This window comes from Besnoitia besnoiti, chromosome IV (assembly GCF_002563875.1).
Source record: "Besnoitia besnoiti strain Bb-Ger1 chromosome IV, whole genome shotgun sequence".
Taxonomy (NCBI): Eukaryota; Apicomplexa; class Conoidasida; order Eucoccidiorida; family Sarcocystidae; genus Besnoitia; species Besnoitia besnoiti.
The window spans coordinates 287,691-304,188 of NC_042359.1; the positions used below are offsets into that span (position 1 = coordinate 287,691).

The following is a 16,498-nucleotide window of genomic DNA, read 5'->3' on the forward strand; positions in this document are numbered from 1 at the left end:
TTCGACGACGTGGCATGCAGGGTGAGGATTGAGAAGAAGCGAATACGTGAAAGGGGGGCCTACAAGCTTTCTAGTCCAGGGCAAGCTTATCCTTCCGAAAATCCTTCTCCCGACGTGTCACCCTGCTGGCAGCAGCAGCATGCACCGCTTCATTTGTGGTTCTTGTGTGTCAGAAGTTACAAATGGGCAATTGTTTGCCTCCGAGCGAGAAGGCGATCAAGAGGCTGACGCCTTGACTTCAAATAAGGCCACGCAATCGTCCCCGGCTGCGTAACGCCGAGCAGCCATGTGGCAATCAAGCCTGCAGATTGGCGTCGCCATTCGGGAATTTATTTCTTTCAGTTCCCCGTCCGGTTTGCTCCACAGCAGAGCAGGGGCTGAACTCGTCTTCTGTCCCTCAAAAAGGAAGGAAGCCTACAGGGTTGGGGACCGTGATGCTGACCGGCTTGGGGCCCGGCAGGGGTCGGAGTACGCTGCGGCGTAAGCAAAGAGAATTCCATTTGTTTTGGGAAGGAGAGATGGCGGAGCCGCCATCGCCCCCTGTTGAGATTACTTGAAAAGCAGCCTGTGTCTTCTGGGACGTGGTGCGCCTGATACCTTCTATCTTCACCCGCGCGCTGGTGGCTTGGGCTGAGAGGCCCTCCCCCAGTTACTCGGATGGTGTAGCTCTCGGCGCATATAGCCCTCTTTGAAAATTCAGGATGGAAAGAGGACGTGGTTTGTGTCAGGCTATGATCCGCCCGTGATGAAAATGAGGAAGGAAGAGGGCAGACCGAAAGCAACGGGGTCACCAGCAGACAGCTGTCGGCTCCCTGCAGTAGGGCAAGGGTTTGATCTCTTACACAAGAAAAACTAAAGGCAAGAGGAAACGGGAAGACCAAGTGTGGAGAAAAGGGGAAAAAAGAAAGCCGCAAAATCGTGAGGTTAGCTGGCGACTGCAGTTTTAGCATCGTAGTCAGTACCTAGTGCCATTTCGTTTCGAGGTCACTTCGCGCCTCCAAAGGACTCAGAGTTGGTAGGTCGCCTTTATTGTCACGCCGAACACACGTCCTAGCACGAAAATGAGAAAATAGTGCGCTGAAACAGCATGCGACCCATCTTCTAGGCAGGGAAAATGAACACGCGGTGTGCTGTCTACTCTTATCGCTCCTGCTATCTGACGTCGTCAGATTAGTCCCTGATGTCGGGCATCTGGGCTCGAGGCCGCTCGGCGCAGCAAATTCGGGGAGCTGCCGCGAAGTGTGAAAAAGAGGAGGAGACTTTTCTTCGCCATGTCGGCACGAATGACTTGCGGTTATGTTGCTTTACAAGCTTTCCGCTCTATTCTCTCGCATTCTCTGCTAGGGAGACAAACAACACGAACCTGCCGCCTTGTCAAGCCCCGAGTGAGGGAAGGCAGTGCGTGGTGGAGGGGCCCCTCTTCCACGGCTGGGACGCTGTAACTATCCGCGCTTCCAGTTGCATCGAGAGTTTGATGTGCAGTTCGAAACACAACACCTGGCGCAAGTGTACCCAGCTTCCCAACTCTGTTAAGTTGGTGGTCCTCTTGAGGTCAAGTTGGCTCCCCGCTGGCAATGCAGGATCGAGTCAGTCCAGGGTCAGCGGGATGTGGCCATTGACTATCGGCCTGTGTCGCACCTCACACACTCAGTCCCAGCATCGCCCTGTTTCGGAAGGCGTTCGTGAACTTTCCCTCTATTCTTCAGCAAGCACTATCAAGCCCTTTAGCTTACTGGCGGTGCCCGGCAGGAAAACGAATGCCGGTTTTTGAAATCGCACGAAAAGACACAGGTTCACGTTCACCGGTCGCTTGGGACTCTGTCACGCCTGATTTAGGCAGTAGCTTGTTGGCAATGTGCTCCTTGGTGGTTTATTCCTCCTACATAAGATATTGGGCAGTTGCAGCCATCGACACCCCACACCGTTTTGCATACTGTGCTTCCTCTCAAGGCCCGATAGCATCGCTGCCGCGCCGTAAGTTAACCGGAACCGTCAAAAGACGGTTCTGTTTGTTGGTAGCCACAAGTCTGGAAGCGCTTATGGCATGCGGCGAGTCTGAAACTGACCCCAAACCTGTTTGCTGTCCTCCCCAGGCGCTCTGCCCACACGCCTGTATCATGTTCGGTCGTCACCGTCGAGAGTATTCAATGGCTTGGACGCATCCTACACGCAGCAACACTTGTGCTGACAATCTATTAGGCGGATCAACGTCACGCCTGACAGTATATTGGACCTTTCCTCACTTGTGTCTACGAATGCGTACCGTCACTCAGGACGACGTAGATGTTGCCTCGCTCCCGCCGAGCCTGCGGAGATACTGCCATTGGGCGGCGGTTGTCTTGCTGCCCCGGAACTAGATGTTCTCGGCTGCCAGGTGAAGGGGAGCGTGAGGGCAAACAGCGAACTGTGTCGTTGCATGATAGCGGATAGGGCGAGTTTTGTTGTGACACTCAGCTAACATCGCATCAGCCACTGGCCGCCCGCAGCATCGCTGTATCGGTTTAACAGAGTGGCACACAACCGAAAAGCTGCGGCAGCGACTCGTTGGTCGGTGGGGTGCATCTTATCAATTCTGCTTCCTCACACAACCCTTCGAACACGCGGAACTTGAACTGATACCACACCACCAACCACAGGATGGATCCTTCAATCCGTAGATGAAGGCCACGGCAATCTCAAGAGTGTTTCACGTGGGATGTAGCAGTACTCAAAGCCACATAGCCGCAATGGCGGCTTGAGCTTGACCCGTTGGCAGCCATTCGCGCGAACGGTGTTTGGTTGCGCTTCGCACTGCTTGATGGGCTCTCAGTGGTCCCCACCCCAACTGATAAGCAGTGCGGTGTAATCCAATGGAGGAGGCGCGCGGGGCAAATCCTGTCCGAGGGTCTCCCGCCCATCATGCGTGCACACCATGGCAAGGATGACGAGCGGACGCTTTGGGCCCCATCTTCGAGATGAGTCTACCCTACGGCTTCTCTTTCCCTTGCGAGAGTTTCTTTGGTATGTGATCCTGCTGCTCCTTTGGGGCCTTCGACTGTGCATTTTCATTCTGTAACTCCTGAGGCCGTAAGTCTGACTTGATGCCAGCATACACACTAGGGGACGCCACGTGCCTCTCGGTACCCCGACGTTGCTCCGGCATCAAGGGGTACATGCTCTGGATTTTCGGGTCTTTATGTATGAGTGTGCAGTAGCCGCAGTACTCAAACTGACCACATTTTGGTGCTGCCGGGTCAGGCCCTAAACGAGACGGGGGCACTGGAGGGATCGAATGGATACCAGGATCCATGGGATTTCTCGACCTGCACGACATCGTATCTATGTCGTTAAATCACACGTGAAATAATCGTAACCGCGAAGTTCAATCACGACGGCAGCCCACGCACTAGTCGCTTACCAGACTAACTACCAGCCCTGGCACGCAGTTCAGCGGCAAAAAACTAACCGCACAACTGCACTGCACCTATGCCAGGATTCCGTGGATAGGAGTCACCGGACTGCACAGTTCTGGGTCGGCGGTGTATGCTGCCGTTTACCGGCCACCCTTCCTCCGCACAACTAACTGAGCCAGCTAGCCGCAGCTGCACGGACTGAGCATTGCCCACAAGCGCCGTCCGGTGCGTATTGCCGTCCAGTAAGTCCGGGACTGCGTTGGCCACGAGACACAACGGCGAACGCACGGCGCTACAGAGTAATCCGGACGGGTACAAGTGCCATACTCGTTGCATGTCCTGGTGATCGGACAGTGTGCGCCTCAGGTTAAGTGGCTAAAGTCGATGAGACATAAAAGGCTGAACTGTCAGCCGGTGTGATACCGATAGAGGAAGCAGAGCTCAGGCGGGCCGTCGTACTCACTACTGCGGGCAGTCCCGTAATGGCCACTGAAAGCGAGATAATCTCCGATTGCGGAGACGATCGGCGTCGCGACAGACAACTCATTGCTGTAATGGGACGAGGCGTAGTCGGTTTTTCATGGCCACCAACCCAATTGTTTGCATCAAACTTGCATCAAATATGGGCGCCCACATGAAAAGACCGAACACAATATGACTCAAACAGAAGAAGTAAAGGGCGGTGCCAACACTCGTGTCGGGTGCCTAACGGTACACACCTGATTTGGCCTATCTACTCACGCACCTACAGCAGTTGCTTAATGTGCTACTAGCAGAAGGGAAGATAACACTTAACAAAGACTTGCCTTTGCCCAGCACGGCGTCACTGGCTTGGTTCCAGGTGGCATAGTGGCCGAGCAGTCTACTATGCACCGAGCATGCTCGATTCATCCGTTGGCGCCAAGGGGCCTGATCCCGATTGTGCATTGCCGGTGGGCCCCATTTCATTAATGTTGTTTTTCCTCTAGGTCTCTGTGAAGCGTCGCGTGTTCGCGTTCCGACAAGCTACACGCATAACTCTTATCAAAGTTTCGTGTCGTCCTCACTTGGGACGACGGTATTTGCTGTTGAACCATTAACCATATTGTCATATCGAGAACTATGAAGCTCCTTGTTCCTGCCGCATGTGTTGCGGCACTATCCTCGGACGCTGTTGTCAGATTTGTCCTGGCAAACCCCGGAAGTGAGTTCGACGCCACAGCCATCATTTTCGCAGAAGTGGAGTAGGATTTAACGAACAGACCTTGTCAATGACGTGACGGGCAACGGTGTGGGTTGCGAAATCGTTTCTCCTGCCCTGATAATTCCTCCTGTCCTGCGCCGACAGAGTATTTCGCGGGGGTGGTAGTGAAGTAAATTTCGTCCTGCATAACGCGTGTCCCTGTGCTATTTGTGAATGTCGCAGTTCCGCCGGTCCCGTCCTGCCCACCTGGCTTCGCCTTGGAATCCAGGGGATGTATTAGGGCTCGGCAAGTTCCGCCAATCACCCGCTGCCCAAAGAAGTCCGTTCTGGCAGGGAACGAATGTGTGACTAAGGATTTTGCTCCCGGGATCGAGGTTTGTCCCGAAGGCTTCATCGAGAAAAACCGCAAATGCCGCAAAGTCATCAATGCGCAGCCAGAGCTAGGCTGCAGACCCGGGTTTATTTTGCAGCCAGGCGGGGATTGCATTCGCGTAATTGAAGACGAGGTCATCACACGCTGCCCTCCGAGAAGCAAACAGACCAGCAAGGGCTGCGTCACGGTGGAGAAACTCGACGTCATACTCAGTAGGTTCACTACAATGCCCCGTTGCAATACCGTGATGCCGATCACCTGAAGTGTGCTTCTGCTCCTCTGCAACACACAGACTGTCCGCCGGGCTACGAGCTACGCAAGAACTCCTGCATCATGGCTCAGAACATTGACGCAGTACCGTCTTGTCCCCCGGGGTTTGTCATTGAAAAAGAAGCTTGCGTCCGTAGAGGAGCAGTACCGCCTAGGATTTCTTGCCCGAAGGGGTATAAAGCCCAAGACAACGGATGCGTCCTCTTTGAAAAATCCGACCTCGAGGTGCTTTGCCCTATCGGGGAATATGACGGGTGAGCAACAACGAGCGCTGCTCAAACTGATAGTGTGGCGGACACACCTTTCTAGCTCCGATTTCGTCTGGGTTCGACAACTCTGCAGTTCTCTGAATCCGGATCCTTAGAACTGCAGTGAGGGTAGTAAACAGTGTAGATATGGAGTGTGTCGTCACGACCCGTACAACACACCCAGCGTGATGTAGCTCGGCACCGCGGTTACGTGAAGCTTGCGGACCGGGACGCAACCGTTGGTCGACAAGTAATCTCCAGTCATCTGGCCCTCAGACGCACGGCATGCAGTTTCACTGCAGGCTCCTGTGACACTCCTTCCCGAGCTACCGGGTGCCCAAGGCAACCCCCATATCCAGAAATCTGGCTGCGTTGTGTGCCGCAGAAAGAGACACTGCCGCAAGATTACCATGCAGCCTCCAGTTCCCAACTGCCCGCCAGGGTTTGTATTCCAGAATGGAGAGTGCGTTCGCGTGCAGGAGGACATTGCCAGAATGACGTGCGATAAGAACTTCAGCTTGCAGGGAGAACGGTGTCTCAAGGAGATTACGGTTGCACCGGAGTACGAGTGTCCCCCAGGAGCGACGTTTATGAAAGACAAGTGTGCGATTCTCACAACAGAGAAACCTGCGCTGGTGTGCCCGGATAAGTTTATCCTGGCGGACGGGGTCTGCAGAAGTGCAGACGTTCGACCTGCAGAATTCATCTGTCCCAAAGGCTATACAATGGAAAAAGGAAACAGTGGCTGTACACGGTCTAACACGGCAAAGCCGGCGCTAGCATGCGAGCGCGGAGAGCTCCGCAAGAACGAGTGCGCAGTGGTTCAGATGATGCCTCCCGAAACTGCCTGCATTTCGGGTGGAACGCTGGCGCCAGATGGCTGTCTCTTCATCGACACTGCGCCTCTAAGCTACAGGTGCCCGACGGACTTTAAGATGGACGTCAACGGCAAGTGCGCAATCATCGAGAACGTGGAACCTGACTACATTTGCCCTCCAGGCTTCGTTCGATCCGGAACCAAAAAGACCTCATGCGAAAGATACTTGACGTCCCCCGCAGCTATCAAGTGCCCTGCAGGCTTTGAGCCCGCAGGCACAAAGTGTATGAAAACGTCCCTCGTCGAGCCAGTCGCAACCTGCCCCGAGGGCCTCGTGTTCCACCAGAACGCCTGTATCCCCTACAAAGCCCACGGGAAGAAGAAGCTATAAACCCATGCACCCGCGGGTGCTAGCAATGTGTGGCCGTGGAACGAAAGAAATCCTTATGCACCTACGCACACAGCTGTATGTACATCTGTGTGGTGGAACACCGGGGACGATGTGCCACAGAGTTTGTGCGTTCCGGCGTGCGGGAGTAGATTGTGAAATTTTATAGTTGATCGCAGTTTCCCAACAACCCAGCCCCGCAGACAATCTACTTGCACTTGACAAAATCCGTTACCAACGAGTAATGGTCGGAGCACGGCCAGAGCTGAGCGCAGGAGCCACAGCACACCAATCGCACCCTCAAATCACGCTAGCGCGCCAGCAGCACACAGCAACACACAGGTTAATGCAGAATATCTGCCTACACGCATATGGATACATCGCTCTCTGAACGACTGCTATGTGTGTGTGTGGGCACATAACCCTACATTTATGTTGCAAAGAAGCAAAGTCAGGCACTAGCTAGTCATCAACTACCACACTATCGGGACGCACCTTGTTCGGACAGCAGCCGTGGGACTTGGCCTGCGCCAGCACTGGCAGCTGATATATGCGCGCGACCTGCAGAATGAGATCGCGAGACAAAGCTCAAAGAAACAAGCGAACGCACGCGTGCACCCCACACAGCCGTCCGCAAACGTTTCCCTCTTTGCCAATTCCTCTATTTGAATCAGCGTGTATATCAACACACGGAGTCGCCCCTGCGTCCGCTGCAGCGCGCCAAAAAGAGCGAGAACATGTTGGCTGTGCTCACCTCGAGAGCTTCCGAGTGATAAAAGATGTAGTCAATGCACCCCTTCTGCCAGCCGTGGTACGCCGTAAAAGCAGGTTCTTCCATGACCACGTGCGAGGCCTGCGTTGCGCCTCCCTTTGGAGGGCCTGAAGAGAGAAAAGCAGCATGGATCCGGACATAGCACCGCATTCAGCTAAGTCAAATGAGATCTCTCGAAGGCAAAGGACTCTCGCAGCCTCGTTACCCGCTCGCGTCTCCATGCAAACTGCCGAAAAAATCAAACCCAGAGACTTCCTAAGCGTCCCTCTGACTGTTTGCCCTCCTCGTCGTCGTGCTTGCTTACGTTGCAATTTCGGCAGCGCGTAGGCGCTGTTGAATTTCAGCGGAAGCGTGATGACAGAGGCCGCGCAGGAAGGCTGCGTCCTCAAGTCCCGCAGGCTGGTGTCTCTTGGGTTTCCAGTCGCGGAGGGCAAGGAGGTGGATCTACTCAGGTCGCTGGGTGAAAGGCCACCGCGGAGCGACGCATTTCCTAGAACGCGGTGGAGCTCCTGCAGCCACTGCGGCAGCGGGGCGCTAGTCTGGCGTGCGAGCTTCAAAGAGCCCCGCGAGGACGAGGGCGGCAACGCCGCGGCGTCAGCGGCCAACGAAGCAGCAAGATGCGGCTTCGCCCCGTGACACAGACACGCCGCCGTCTCAGCCATGCGGGAGGGCTCGCTGTGCGAGTGCGGCAGCGGCGCCGCCGCGCGCATGTGGGCTCGGACGAACTGCTGAGCATCCAGACAAGTGATACGCTGAGACTCCGACGGGGTGCTGCAAACACATTCACACCGAGCTGGGCAGTTCACGGCCACATATATGCCCGGATACGACGTGAACAGACGGGATGTATAAAAAAGAGGGCGCCAAAAAACCGCGACACTCGCAATCTTTTCTCTCCAGTGCAGCCTCAGAGGCCTCTTCACACTGCGTGACCACACCTTGCTCCAACCTCGCGAGCACCCTCGCGTGCCTGTGCCCCTCTGTGGCGCCGCCTTGTGCAGATATAGTGAAAGGGACACCAAAAACGCACGGTACTCGCATGCGCATTGGAATTACCGGACCAAATAGCGTAACAGTGTGCAGGGTGCAGGTTTCTGTTAAGCCACTCCCTACACACGCGCATGCATGGCTCGACGATATTATATGAATATATATATACATATATATATGGAAGCAAGCAAAAGAAGCCTAAAAGCTCTCCAGCATTTCACATCGTGGAGCAAGCAACGCAGCCCTGACCGGGCCTCGGCGAAGGATCTCCTCACCTGACGATGGTCGCCCCGCGGCCTTGGTACCCTTGCGCATCCATTCGATAGGTGTGTCGCTCCATCAAGAATTGGCCTGCAAAGAAAACAGAAAGAAAACACACATGCTCGCGGGGTGCTGAGTCGCGGTTCAGGCGATTCGCACGCTGGACATGTCCACAGGTGTCTGCAGGTGACGAGCGACAACGGCAAGGCTTGAAGCGAGAGACGCCTGCGGAGATCACGAATCTGACATGCATACACAGAAGGACTGAAACGCCTCCCTGCCTAAAGTGGCGAGGCAAGCAACTGCGGGAATAGATACACATTCGGGAATCGCTCGCTGACGTCATCGCATCACGACATATCGCCCGCCGCACTGAGGAGATTTTCTGTGGCCGCAGCCCCCAGTAGGGGGCACGCCTCTTCCAGGGTCGAACCGCATGCGGTCGCACCTGAAAGTTTTCGGTGATCCAGACCGGAGAAGTCAAAGGAGCCCTGAAGGACGAGCTGATACAGGGGCGACTGGGGCGTGAAGTTGAAGTCGCCGCAGAGCAGCATGTCCAGTAGTCTTTCTGCCGCCTTTTCGGCTCCACCGCCCTCCGCGACCTCTCCACTTTCTGCCCCCGCCAGGCTCGGCGGCGACGTCGAGCGCGAGAGAGGAGACGCAGTCGAGCGAGCGCCTTCTCTGTCTCGCGCAGGCGACGGCGCGTCAGTGCGTTTGTAGCTTTCGAAGCGACGTTTCCTTTCATTTTCGCTGTCGAGGGATGCAGGCGAATGCGTCTCGCGGCCTCGCATTATCTGCTGGCGGAGATTCGCTGCGATCATCGCGAGCGCGCGTTGCCGAAGCGCGTACACCGCCTGCAGCAGAAGGAGCAGCTGGGCGAGCTTGATGTCTCCTCGGCGGCTGTCAAACAAGAGATGGGTGTTTCCGACGATGATCATGCGGCCGTGCTGCGCCGCTGCAGCCTCCTCATCACGCGGGTCGACCCGAGTCTGGTCTAGACTCGTCGCGTCGTGCCTCCGACCGGCGTCTGCGTCCCGTCCGTCGACCGACCGCTGCGCGCCGCGCTCTTCGCCGCCGCGACGGCGCTTCGAAACTGAGGCCGCGTGCAGCAGCCCCGCCCCCCACGCGACGTGAGCCACTGAGCTCGGCGTTTCTTCGCCAGCTGCCTCAAACCGCAAGCGAGAGGGGAACGGCGACACCGGAGAGCGTGAGGCCTCACTCGGTGGCGGTGACACCGCCTCGGGAGACGAACACGAAGCTGCTTCAGACGACTTCGTGCGAGGTATCCTCTCTCTTCCGTCTGCTCCAGCAGAGGTCTCCGCCAGCCCAACACGTTCGCGAAGCAGAAGGACAAGGCCAACTTGCGGCTTGTTCACCAAGCTGAGGCGCACACAAACTCGTGAGGCAACGCATGAGGCAACGCGGGAGGCACGCAGAAGCCGCCGCAAGCAAAGAAAGTCTGCAGCAGAGGAGACTGCACCCTCCTCGTTCTGCAAGTCGCTCCATACCCGGTCACAAACTCGGGCAGGTGAACGCATCTCTTCCGGAGACCTGAAACCCAGGCTACACACGCACGTTTTTGCGCGTGCATGGGCTCATGCATTCGCGCGCAAAAATCTGACGCGTGCACGCACGCGTACATACACATCATATATACGTACACCGGATGCACCTGCGAGATGCATGTATATCTATCCACAAACACAGCGAGAGAGAGAGCCTGCCTGGGCAGGACTACGAGGAATCAAAGGCGAGAAAAAAGAGCGGGTTACCCCTTGCTTTGCTGGCTGAATTCGACGTCGTGCTGCTCAACCAACTCGTAGCGACTTCGCAGCCAGAAGGTCCCCACGCCATCCTGGCGGCCGTTCGTTTTCTGCTTGTAGACACCATCGTAGCCCAGCGACGCGAAGAACTGCATATACACCGCCGCACACAGGCAGAGCCGCATGGAGGAACTAAAACGAAGCAGCGCGCCACCGTGCACGCCGCCCCCAATCCACCAGTCCGGGAACGAGGCGCCGAGAGGCTTGAGGCGCGCATGCATGGAAACACGTGTGAAATCTTTCCATCACGGATGCGCAGCTCTGAAACCAAACGCATTCCCCCTGTAGAGAGAGTCTGCCCACACAGTCATGTATAAATATAACTATATATAGTTATATATATATGTAGTTAACGTAGTTCTGAAAACGCCGACCGCGAGGTGCGTGAGTCTCAGACACGCAGCGACCGGGCGGTGTTGAATCCTGGACTTTCCGCTTCTGAGGAGCTGCTTCGAGGCGTACCGGTCTGAAGCGTTTGTGGTAGTGCGTAGCGTCGAGCTCCTGCAGACAGCAGATCGCGGGTCGGTGGCGGAAGATTTCGGTCTCAATGACATTCGCGCGGCTCGCCCACTTGACGATGCTCTGATCCTGCACGAAAAAATCCGAACGCAGCGGCACCGAAAGCAGCCGGTTACATGTGCAGCGATGACGCGAGTTTTTCGCAGGGGACGCGGCCGCAGTCGCCTCGCTGTGCCGAGTACCGGGAGCCAGACGCCGAGTGCTTGATTCTCCCGCACGCAGCGACGCACACGCAGGGCTATGGGCGGCAGTATGTTTGAATGCCGACGAAAACGCAGAGGCAGATGCGCAGAGACGCAGTGTCTGGCTCGGCCGCACCCAGCCATACTTCGTAGGCGTGTGGGGAGAGGCCGTGCGGATATTCTGGAATGCTCTCGCGGGAGAGGAAAGTCGAGCTTACGAGGAATCGGTATTTGTAGTCTGTGAGCGAGTCTGCCAAGATGTTGAAGGTCATCACTCGCATGTTCCATTCGTCGGGCTTTTCTCCTCCGTTGCTTGCGGCAGCAAGCGTCGCCTCCGTGTGCGAGTTCGGAGGCTCCGGCGGTTCGCGGTCTCTAGGCTCGAACCGCCCGCGAGCGTTCCCCGCCACGGCGCTTTCAGACGGCTGGGTGTGACGTCCGCCAGCCTCCTCTTTCTGGGCGCCGAGCGCAGGCACCTCCGCCTCGACTTGGCGCTTCAGACGCCGCACGTCGAGCCAGCCGCGCGTGAGTTCCTCGTCGCGCCAGCGCCCTCGCTCGTCGAGGTCTCTCCTGAAGGAGGTGTCCGGCGGCGCGCAGGGCGAAGCACACGAGGCAGAATGCTGATGTACATGTGGGATGACGACCCCATCTGGCGTGGGCGTTTCCAGCGGCTCGTCGCTCTCAGGCACCGGTCGCCCGTTGGCGCGCTTCTCGCAGCCCTTCTTCTGAAAGTGCCGCTCCTTGACGCCTCTGTTTGGAGCCCAGCCCTGGCCCTGCTGCGCGGCCGTAGGCTCCACGCCCCCCGCCTCCTCCGCCCCGTCCCCCCCCTCCACGAGGTCCTCTGCGTTTCTTGTCGTGTTTGTCCGCGCGTGCTGCTCGGCGGCGTCGCGCGAAACTGGAGACGCAGACGTGGAGGACGAGGGCGAAGGCGACGAGGCCGCAGACGCGAGTGTGAGCACGCCGTCGGGCTTCGAATTGAAAGACGCATGCGCCGCAGAGGACGAAAAGGCGCGCCGGACCCAGCCGCCCAGCGAAGAGCAGGCCGCCGCCATGGCTAGCAACTGAGCTCGAGGCGCAGAAGATGCGCTGGCCGCGCGGCGACGTGCGGCACCACCAGGGTATCCGCGGAGCGAGGCAGGCGACCGCGAAGAGAAGGACGCGAATTCCCGCGAGGGAACGAAAGGGAAAGACGCAGAACTCGCCAGAGGCGACAGAAAAAGACGCGACGCCGACGTGAGCCGCGGCGACACGAAGGCAGACCTAGAGGACCTTAGCACGGCTGAGGGAGGTGCGCGAGCGGACGCCGCAACCCGAGGCTTGGGGGGCTCCAGGCCTTCAGAGATAATGAGGCGCCCAGAATGATGACGATGATGAAGCGACCGCGCGCCAGGGGCGGGCGAAGAAGCGACGCACGCCGACAGACACGTCGGTGTCGACCCCCACGCGCAGCCGGGTTCCGACTTCGCGGGCGGTGAGGTTTCGGTGGAGTGCGGCGTGGCAACACTCTGAGGGGGAGAAGATGCCGCCCGGGAAAGCCGCGAGAGCCGCTTGGATGGCGACGCGGTGCAGGCAGAGGAGGGCGCGCGCGGCTCTTCACACGAGGGCGCAACTCTGATGAAAGTCGCAGGGGGGAGATGAAGAGGCAGCGAAGACTCGCGGGGGAGTCCGCCGCAGGCGGAGGGCGTGTGACAGCGGCACAGCGTGTGCGGCGGGCACGACAGCGGGAAGCGAAAAAGGAAAAAAAGCGGAGGCAAGAGGACACGGCTGCAGCTCGAACAGCGAAGCAAAAACGACAGCGCCATCCTTCCGCCACTCCGCACCGCCACGTCGACTCCAGCAGAAGGCAGAGTCCGCCAAGAGAGTCCACCCCGGAGAGAAAACGCGCGCAAACACACAAGAAGGAGCAACGCCCAGCGCACGCCCTCGCCAAGACACGCAACAGAGCTTCCCCAGATAACGGATGCACCGAGCCCCTGGGGGGGTAAAAAGGCAATGCCCCACCTACACGGGCAACGGTGTGCTTTCGACACAGCGACAGCGAGCGAAACGTCTCGGCGAAAATCGCACTTCGGCCCTGTCAGCCACTGCACCACAACCTCTACATAAAGATCAGGCTGCAGGCGCAGGAATCCAGAGAATGAAAAAAGACTAATCACGAGACATAAATGTCCGCCCGCGTATACACGGAGTCAAGGACGCGATGGGCGGTAAGTCGAATGACGGGCGCCACATTCGATCGCAGATTCCTGTGGGACTGTAGGCATGAGCGGGAGTCCACGATGCGCTGTTTAATTGCAGAGTCTCTTCATTTCCGTGGATATTTCACAAACACGCAAAGGATATGGAAGCCGAGATTCCGTCACGCGACCAGCCTGTGATCCATATTGCGACACGAGAGAGGCTTTCGTTTTTGGCTGTGATGATCCGCTAGCGCTCAAGAAGAAGCCACGCGGCTCTGTCGGCATCTCGGCGTTGAATTCGCTCAAGGGGCGGCGTCCTCTCTGCGGATTTTCAGCGACAACGTCCTCAGAGGAAGCCAGACGACGCAGACGAAGTCAAGATATCATGGCGCCAGCCCGTTATGTGTCGCTCCTCGAGATCAGACTCGCGGCAAAACAACGAGGTGAATGCCCAGTGAAACGCCGCCCAGGTCCGAGAGAAAGGGCGTGCGACAATGGCAACAGCAGGAACAGCAAGGATTTTCAAGAGTTCACTTCAGAGACAAAGACGAGGCCGTGCAGAGAGGATAGCCGAAGTGAATCGCACATGCGAAATGATGGCAGCCTGCGGAGCCTGATGACCTGCCGTCGAGCGCCAGCGTCTCTAGCTGCGCGGGTTGTACCGACTCTCAGCCGGGTGTGCCGTAGAAGCGCAGGTTTGTCGATGAGCTCGCTGCAAGCCTAACTTCTCATTCTCTTTTCAGGTGGACGCCTTTGCGCCTCGCGTGGCTCTCTGTCGAGTGACCAGAAAGGGAGTGCACTCAAATCACGCGCCGGCGTGCTGGGAAGTTACCAAAAGACAACGGGAAAAGAAGGCGCTTTGCTCCCCGAGAGCTCGCCAAAAACGCCTCTGGCGGAGAGAGGGGAATCTCGCACAACCGAAACAGAAGAGAAATCCGGCTTGCCCTGCATAATTCTGCGTACCCTAGGCTGTTCCCCGATCGCCGTCGAATTCTTCGAGAAGGCGCGCTGCGACCCGCCAGGACACTTTTAACCGGAAAAAACGCGTTGGCCGTTGGAGGCACGACTCTGCCGAGTACGCGGACAACTCGAGAACCTAGCGATGAGAGGGAGCGCGGAGTGTGTCGCAAAAAGGAAACGGAAAGGTGAGGTTTTTTCCTTGGAATCGAGGAACACGGGGTTCCAGAGACACGAAATCACTGCAGGCAGCCAGAGATGCGCGTCAAGATTCCCGCAGTCTGCGGACTGTTTTCGCTTGCGCACACCGGGAGAGAGCGAAAGGAAGGGGAAGGGAGAATCGAGATGAACGCTCGGATTTTTGCCACCAAGAAAAACAGCCGCAGCAGACCTCGCGGACGCGGCAATACAGCTGCGCGGCGCCCGCCGGAAGTTTCACAGGGCTTCTCTGCCGTTTTTCCTTCGAGAGATCCTCGGCAAGCGCCAACACTTGCCAAGAGAGAAGCCGCCTCCGCCAGACAAAAACGAAACGACGTGGAGACTCGGCAACTGCGCAGTTTCGGGCAACGAGAGAAAAGACGGCCGCCCTCCCGACGCCCTTTCCTCGCCGATCGCGCGAGACCGGAGTCTCGACAAAAAAAGAGCGTGGACGACTCCCCTAGTCGCGCGGGTGCGTCTTTTTCCCGTTAAATCGTGGATAAAGACGAAAACACAGAAGAGGAGGCGCGCCTGGAAAGCAGGAACTGTCACACGCTGTCTGCGGTGTGCCTTTCGAACCCTCTTCGCCGCCGTGCAACGCTCCCTGACCCGCTTAACGGCCTGCGGCCTCAGCGCTCAGAAGAACGAAAAAGAAAACCGGAAATGCAGCCACGCTGCAAACGAGACATCGCAATGGGCACACCAGGCACTCTCTTTCATTGCCACCTTCAGACTTCCGGGCCTCGTGAGCTGCAGCCGCCGCGTCCAGGTGCCTCAACTCACGCGAGGGTCGAGACGACCTCTGCAGACGCGCACGTGATACTCAGCACGGTACCGGGCGCCTTCTCTTAAGGTCGCTGACCATCACGCTCGGAAAAGTCAAGAGCCCAGACTATTAGCAGTGAGACATTCCACGTAACTGGGCTCTGAGAATGCAGCTCCAGCGCAGAACGAGAGAGAGGCAGAGAGACTGCAGAGGCGGCGCGAGGTGGCAACCGCTGGCCTCAACGCCCACCTGCGCAGACAAACCAGAGGCGCGACAAAAGAACCACGAGAGAGACAAGTCTGAATCGGGCATGGGCTTGGCTAGTTGCGAACGCCACGTGGTGCAGGTAGCGCCCAAAAAGAGGTAAGGCAACATCCAGGCTAAAAGAAACGAAGGCATCCCAAGCTGCCACAGCGGCTGAAGGCCCCTTCCCCCCCCGTTGGCGACTCGAGAGGCACGAGGCAAATATATGCTAGCTTTTCCGTGAGACTACTTTCCCCTCCCCCACAAGAGTGAGAGAGGACTTCCGGGAGCTGGTGTGTCGGTCCGAACCAGCAGAAATGTGTGACGATTTGTAAAGCTTGCTCCGGCTGGTGGGGCGTGCGCAGCCCACGCCGCCCGCTGATTCTCCGGCTGCGGAGCCACGCATCTCGGCCGGCGCTCAAAGGCGTATCGCAAGTCCATTTCATCGAATGCGCACTAGTTTATAACTAGCGAATTTGTTGTCTCGCTGCGTGAACCACGCTGTGCTTCACTCTTCCCGCATGTCTTTCTGACTCCGGTGTATATCGGGGTCACTATCTTTGGGCTGTTGCCTGGAAATTCAACGTCCACACTCTCCGCACTATGTCCTAGGGGGGTTATTTCTCGCATATTTGTTCTCTCGTCGCCGTCGGTGAGAGAAAACCGTGACGCCGCGGTCAGTTTCGCCTCCTCCTGCCGTCACCCGGATCGCGGGAAACCACGCGGAGGCGCGTTTCCTGCCTTGCGCGGTGTGTAAATACACCGCGATGCACGGGGCCGCCGCCGCGGCGCTTCCGTCGGAAAAACCGCCCGTGTCTGTGTGCTTGTCCTGCTGAGGAGCGTATTGATATTTAGATCTGATTTTTGTACTCGAATAAAGAGGAGAAGGAAATGAGGCGTCGGACGTTCCCTGCTTCATGTGGGTTTCCCGGAGCAGCT

The 16,498-nt window shown here is 57.4% G+C and overlaps 2 protein-coding genes across 2 annotated transcripts; one reads left to right on the plus strand and one right to left on the minus strand.

The window, feature by feature from the left end:
* Positions 1–4,493: 4,493 nt before the first annotated feature.
* Positions 4,494–6,674, plus strand: BESB_051810 (oocyst wall protein OWP1; the record flags this gene model as incomplete). The annotated part of the gene is made up of 4 exons (XM_029363616.1): positions 4,494–4,575; positions 4,798–5,160; positions 5,241–5,472; positions 5,852–6,674. The coding sequence occupies 4 exons, from the start codon at positions 4,494–4,496 to the stop codon at positions 6,672–6,674; spliced, it is 1,500 nt and encodes a 499-aa protein (XP_029219539.1).
* Positions 6,675–7,133: 459 nt separating this feature from the next.
* On the minus strand, positions 7,134–12,267 carry BESB_051820 (endonuclease/exonuclease/phosphatase family protein; the record flags this gene model as incomplete). Its single annotated transcript, XM_029363617.1, has 8 exons — positions 7,134–7,232; positions 7,426–7,550; positions 7,748–8,214; positions 8,709–8,784; positions 9,143–10,074; positions 10,467–10,606; positions 10,980–11,105; positions 11,437–12,267. 8 exons carry the CDS (start codon positions 12,265–12,267, stop codon positions 7,134–7,136), a joined length of 2,796 nt encoding a protein of 931 aa, XP_029219540.1.
* Between the last annotated feature and the right edge of the window lie 4,231 nt (positions 12,268–16,498).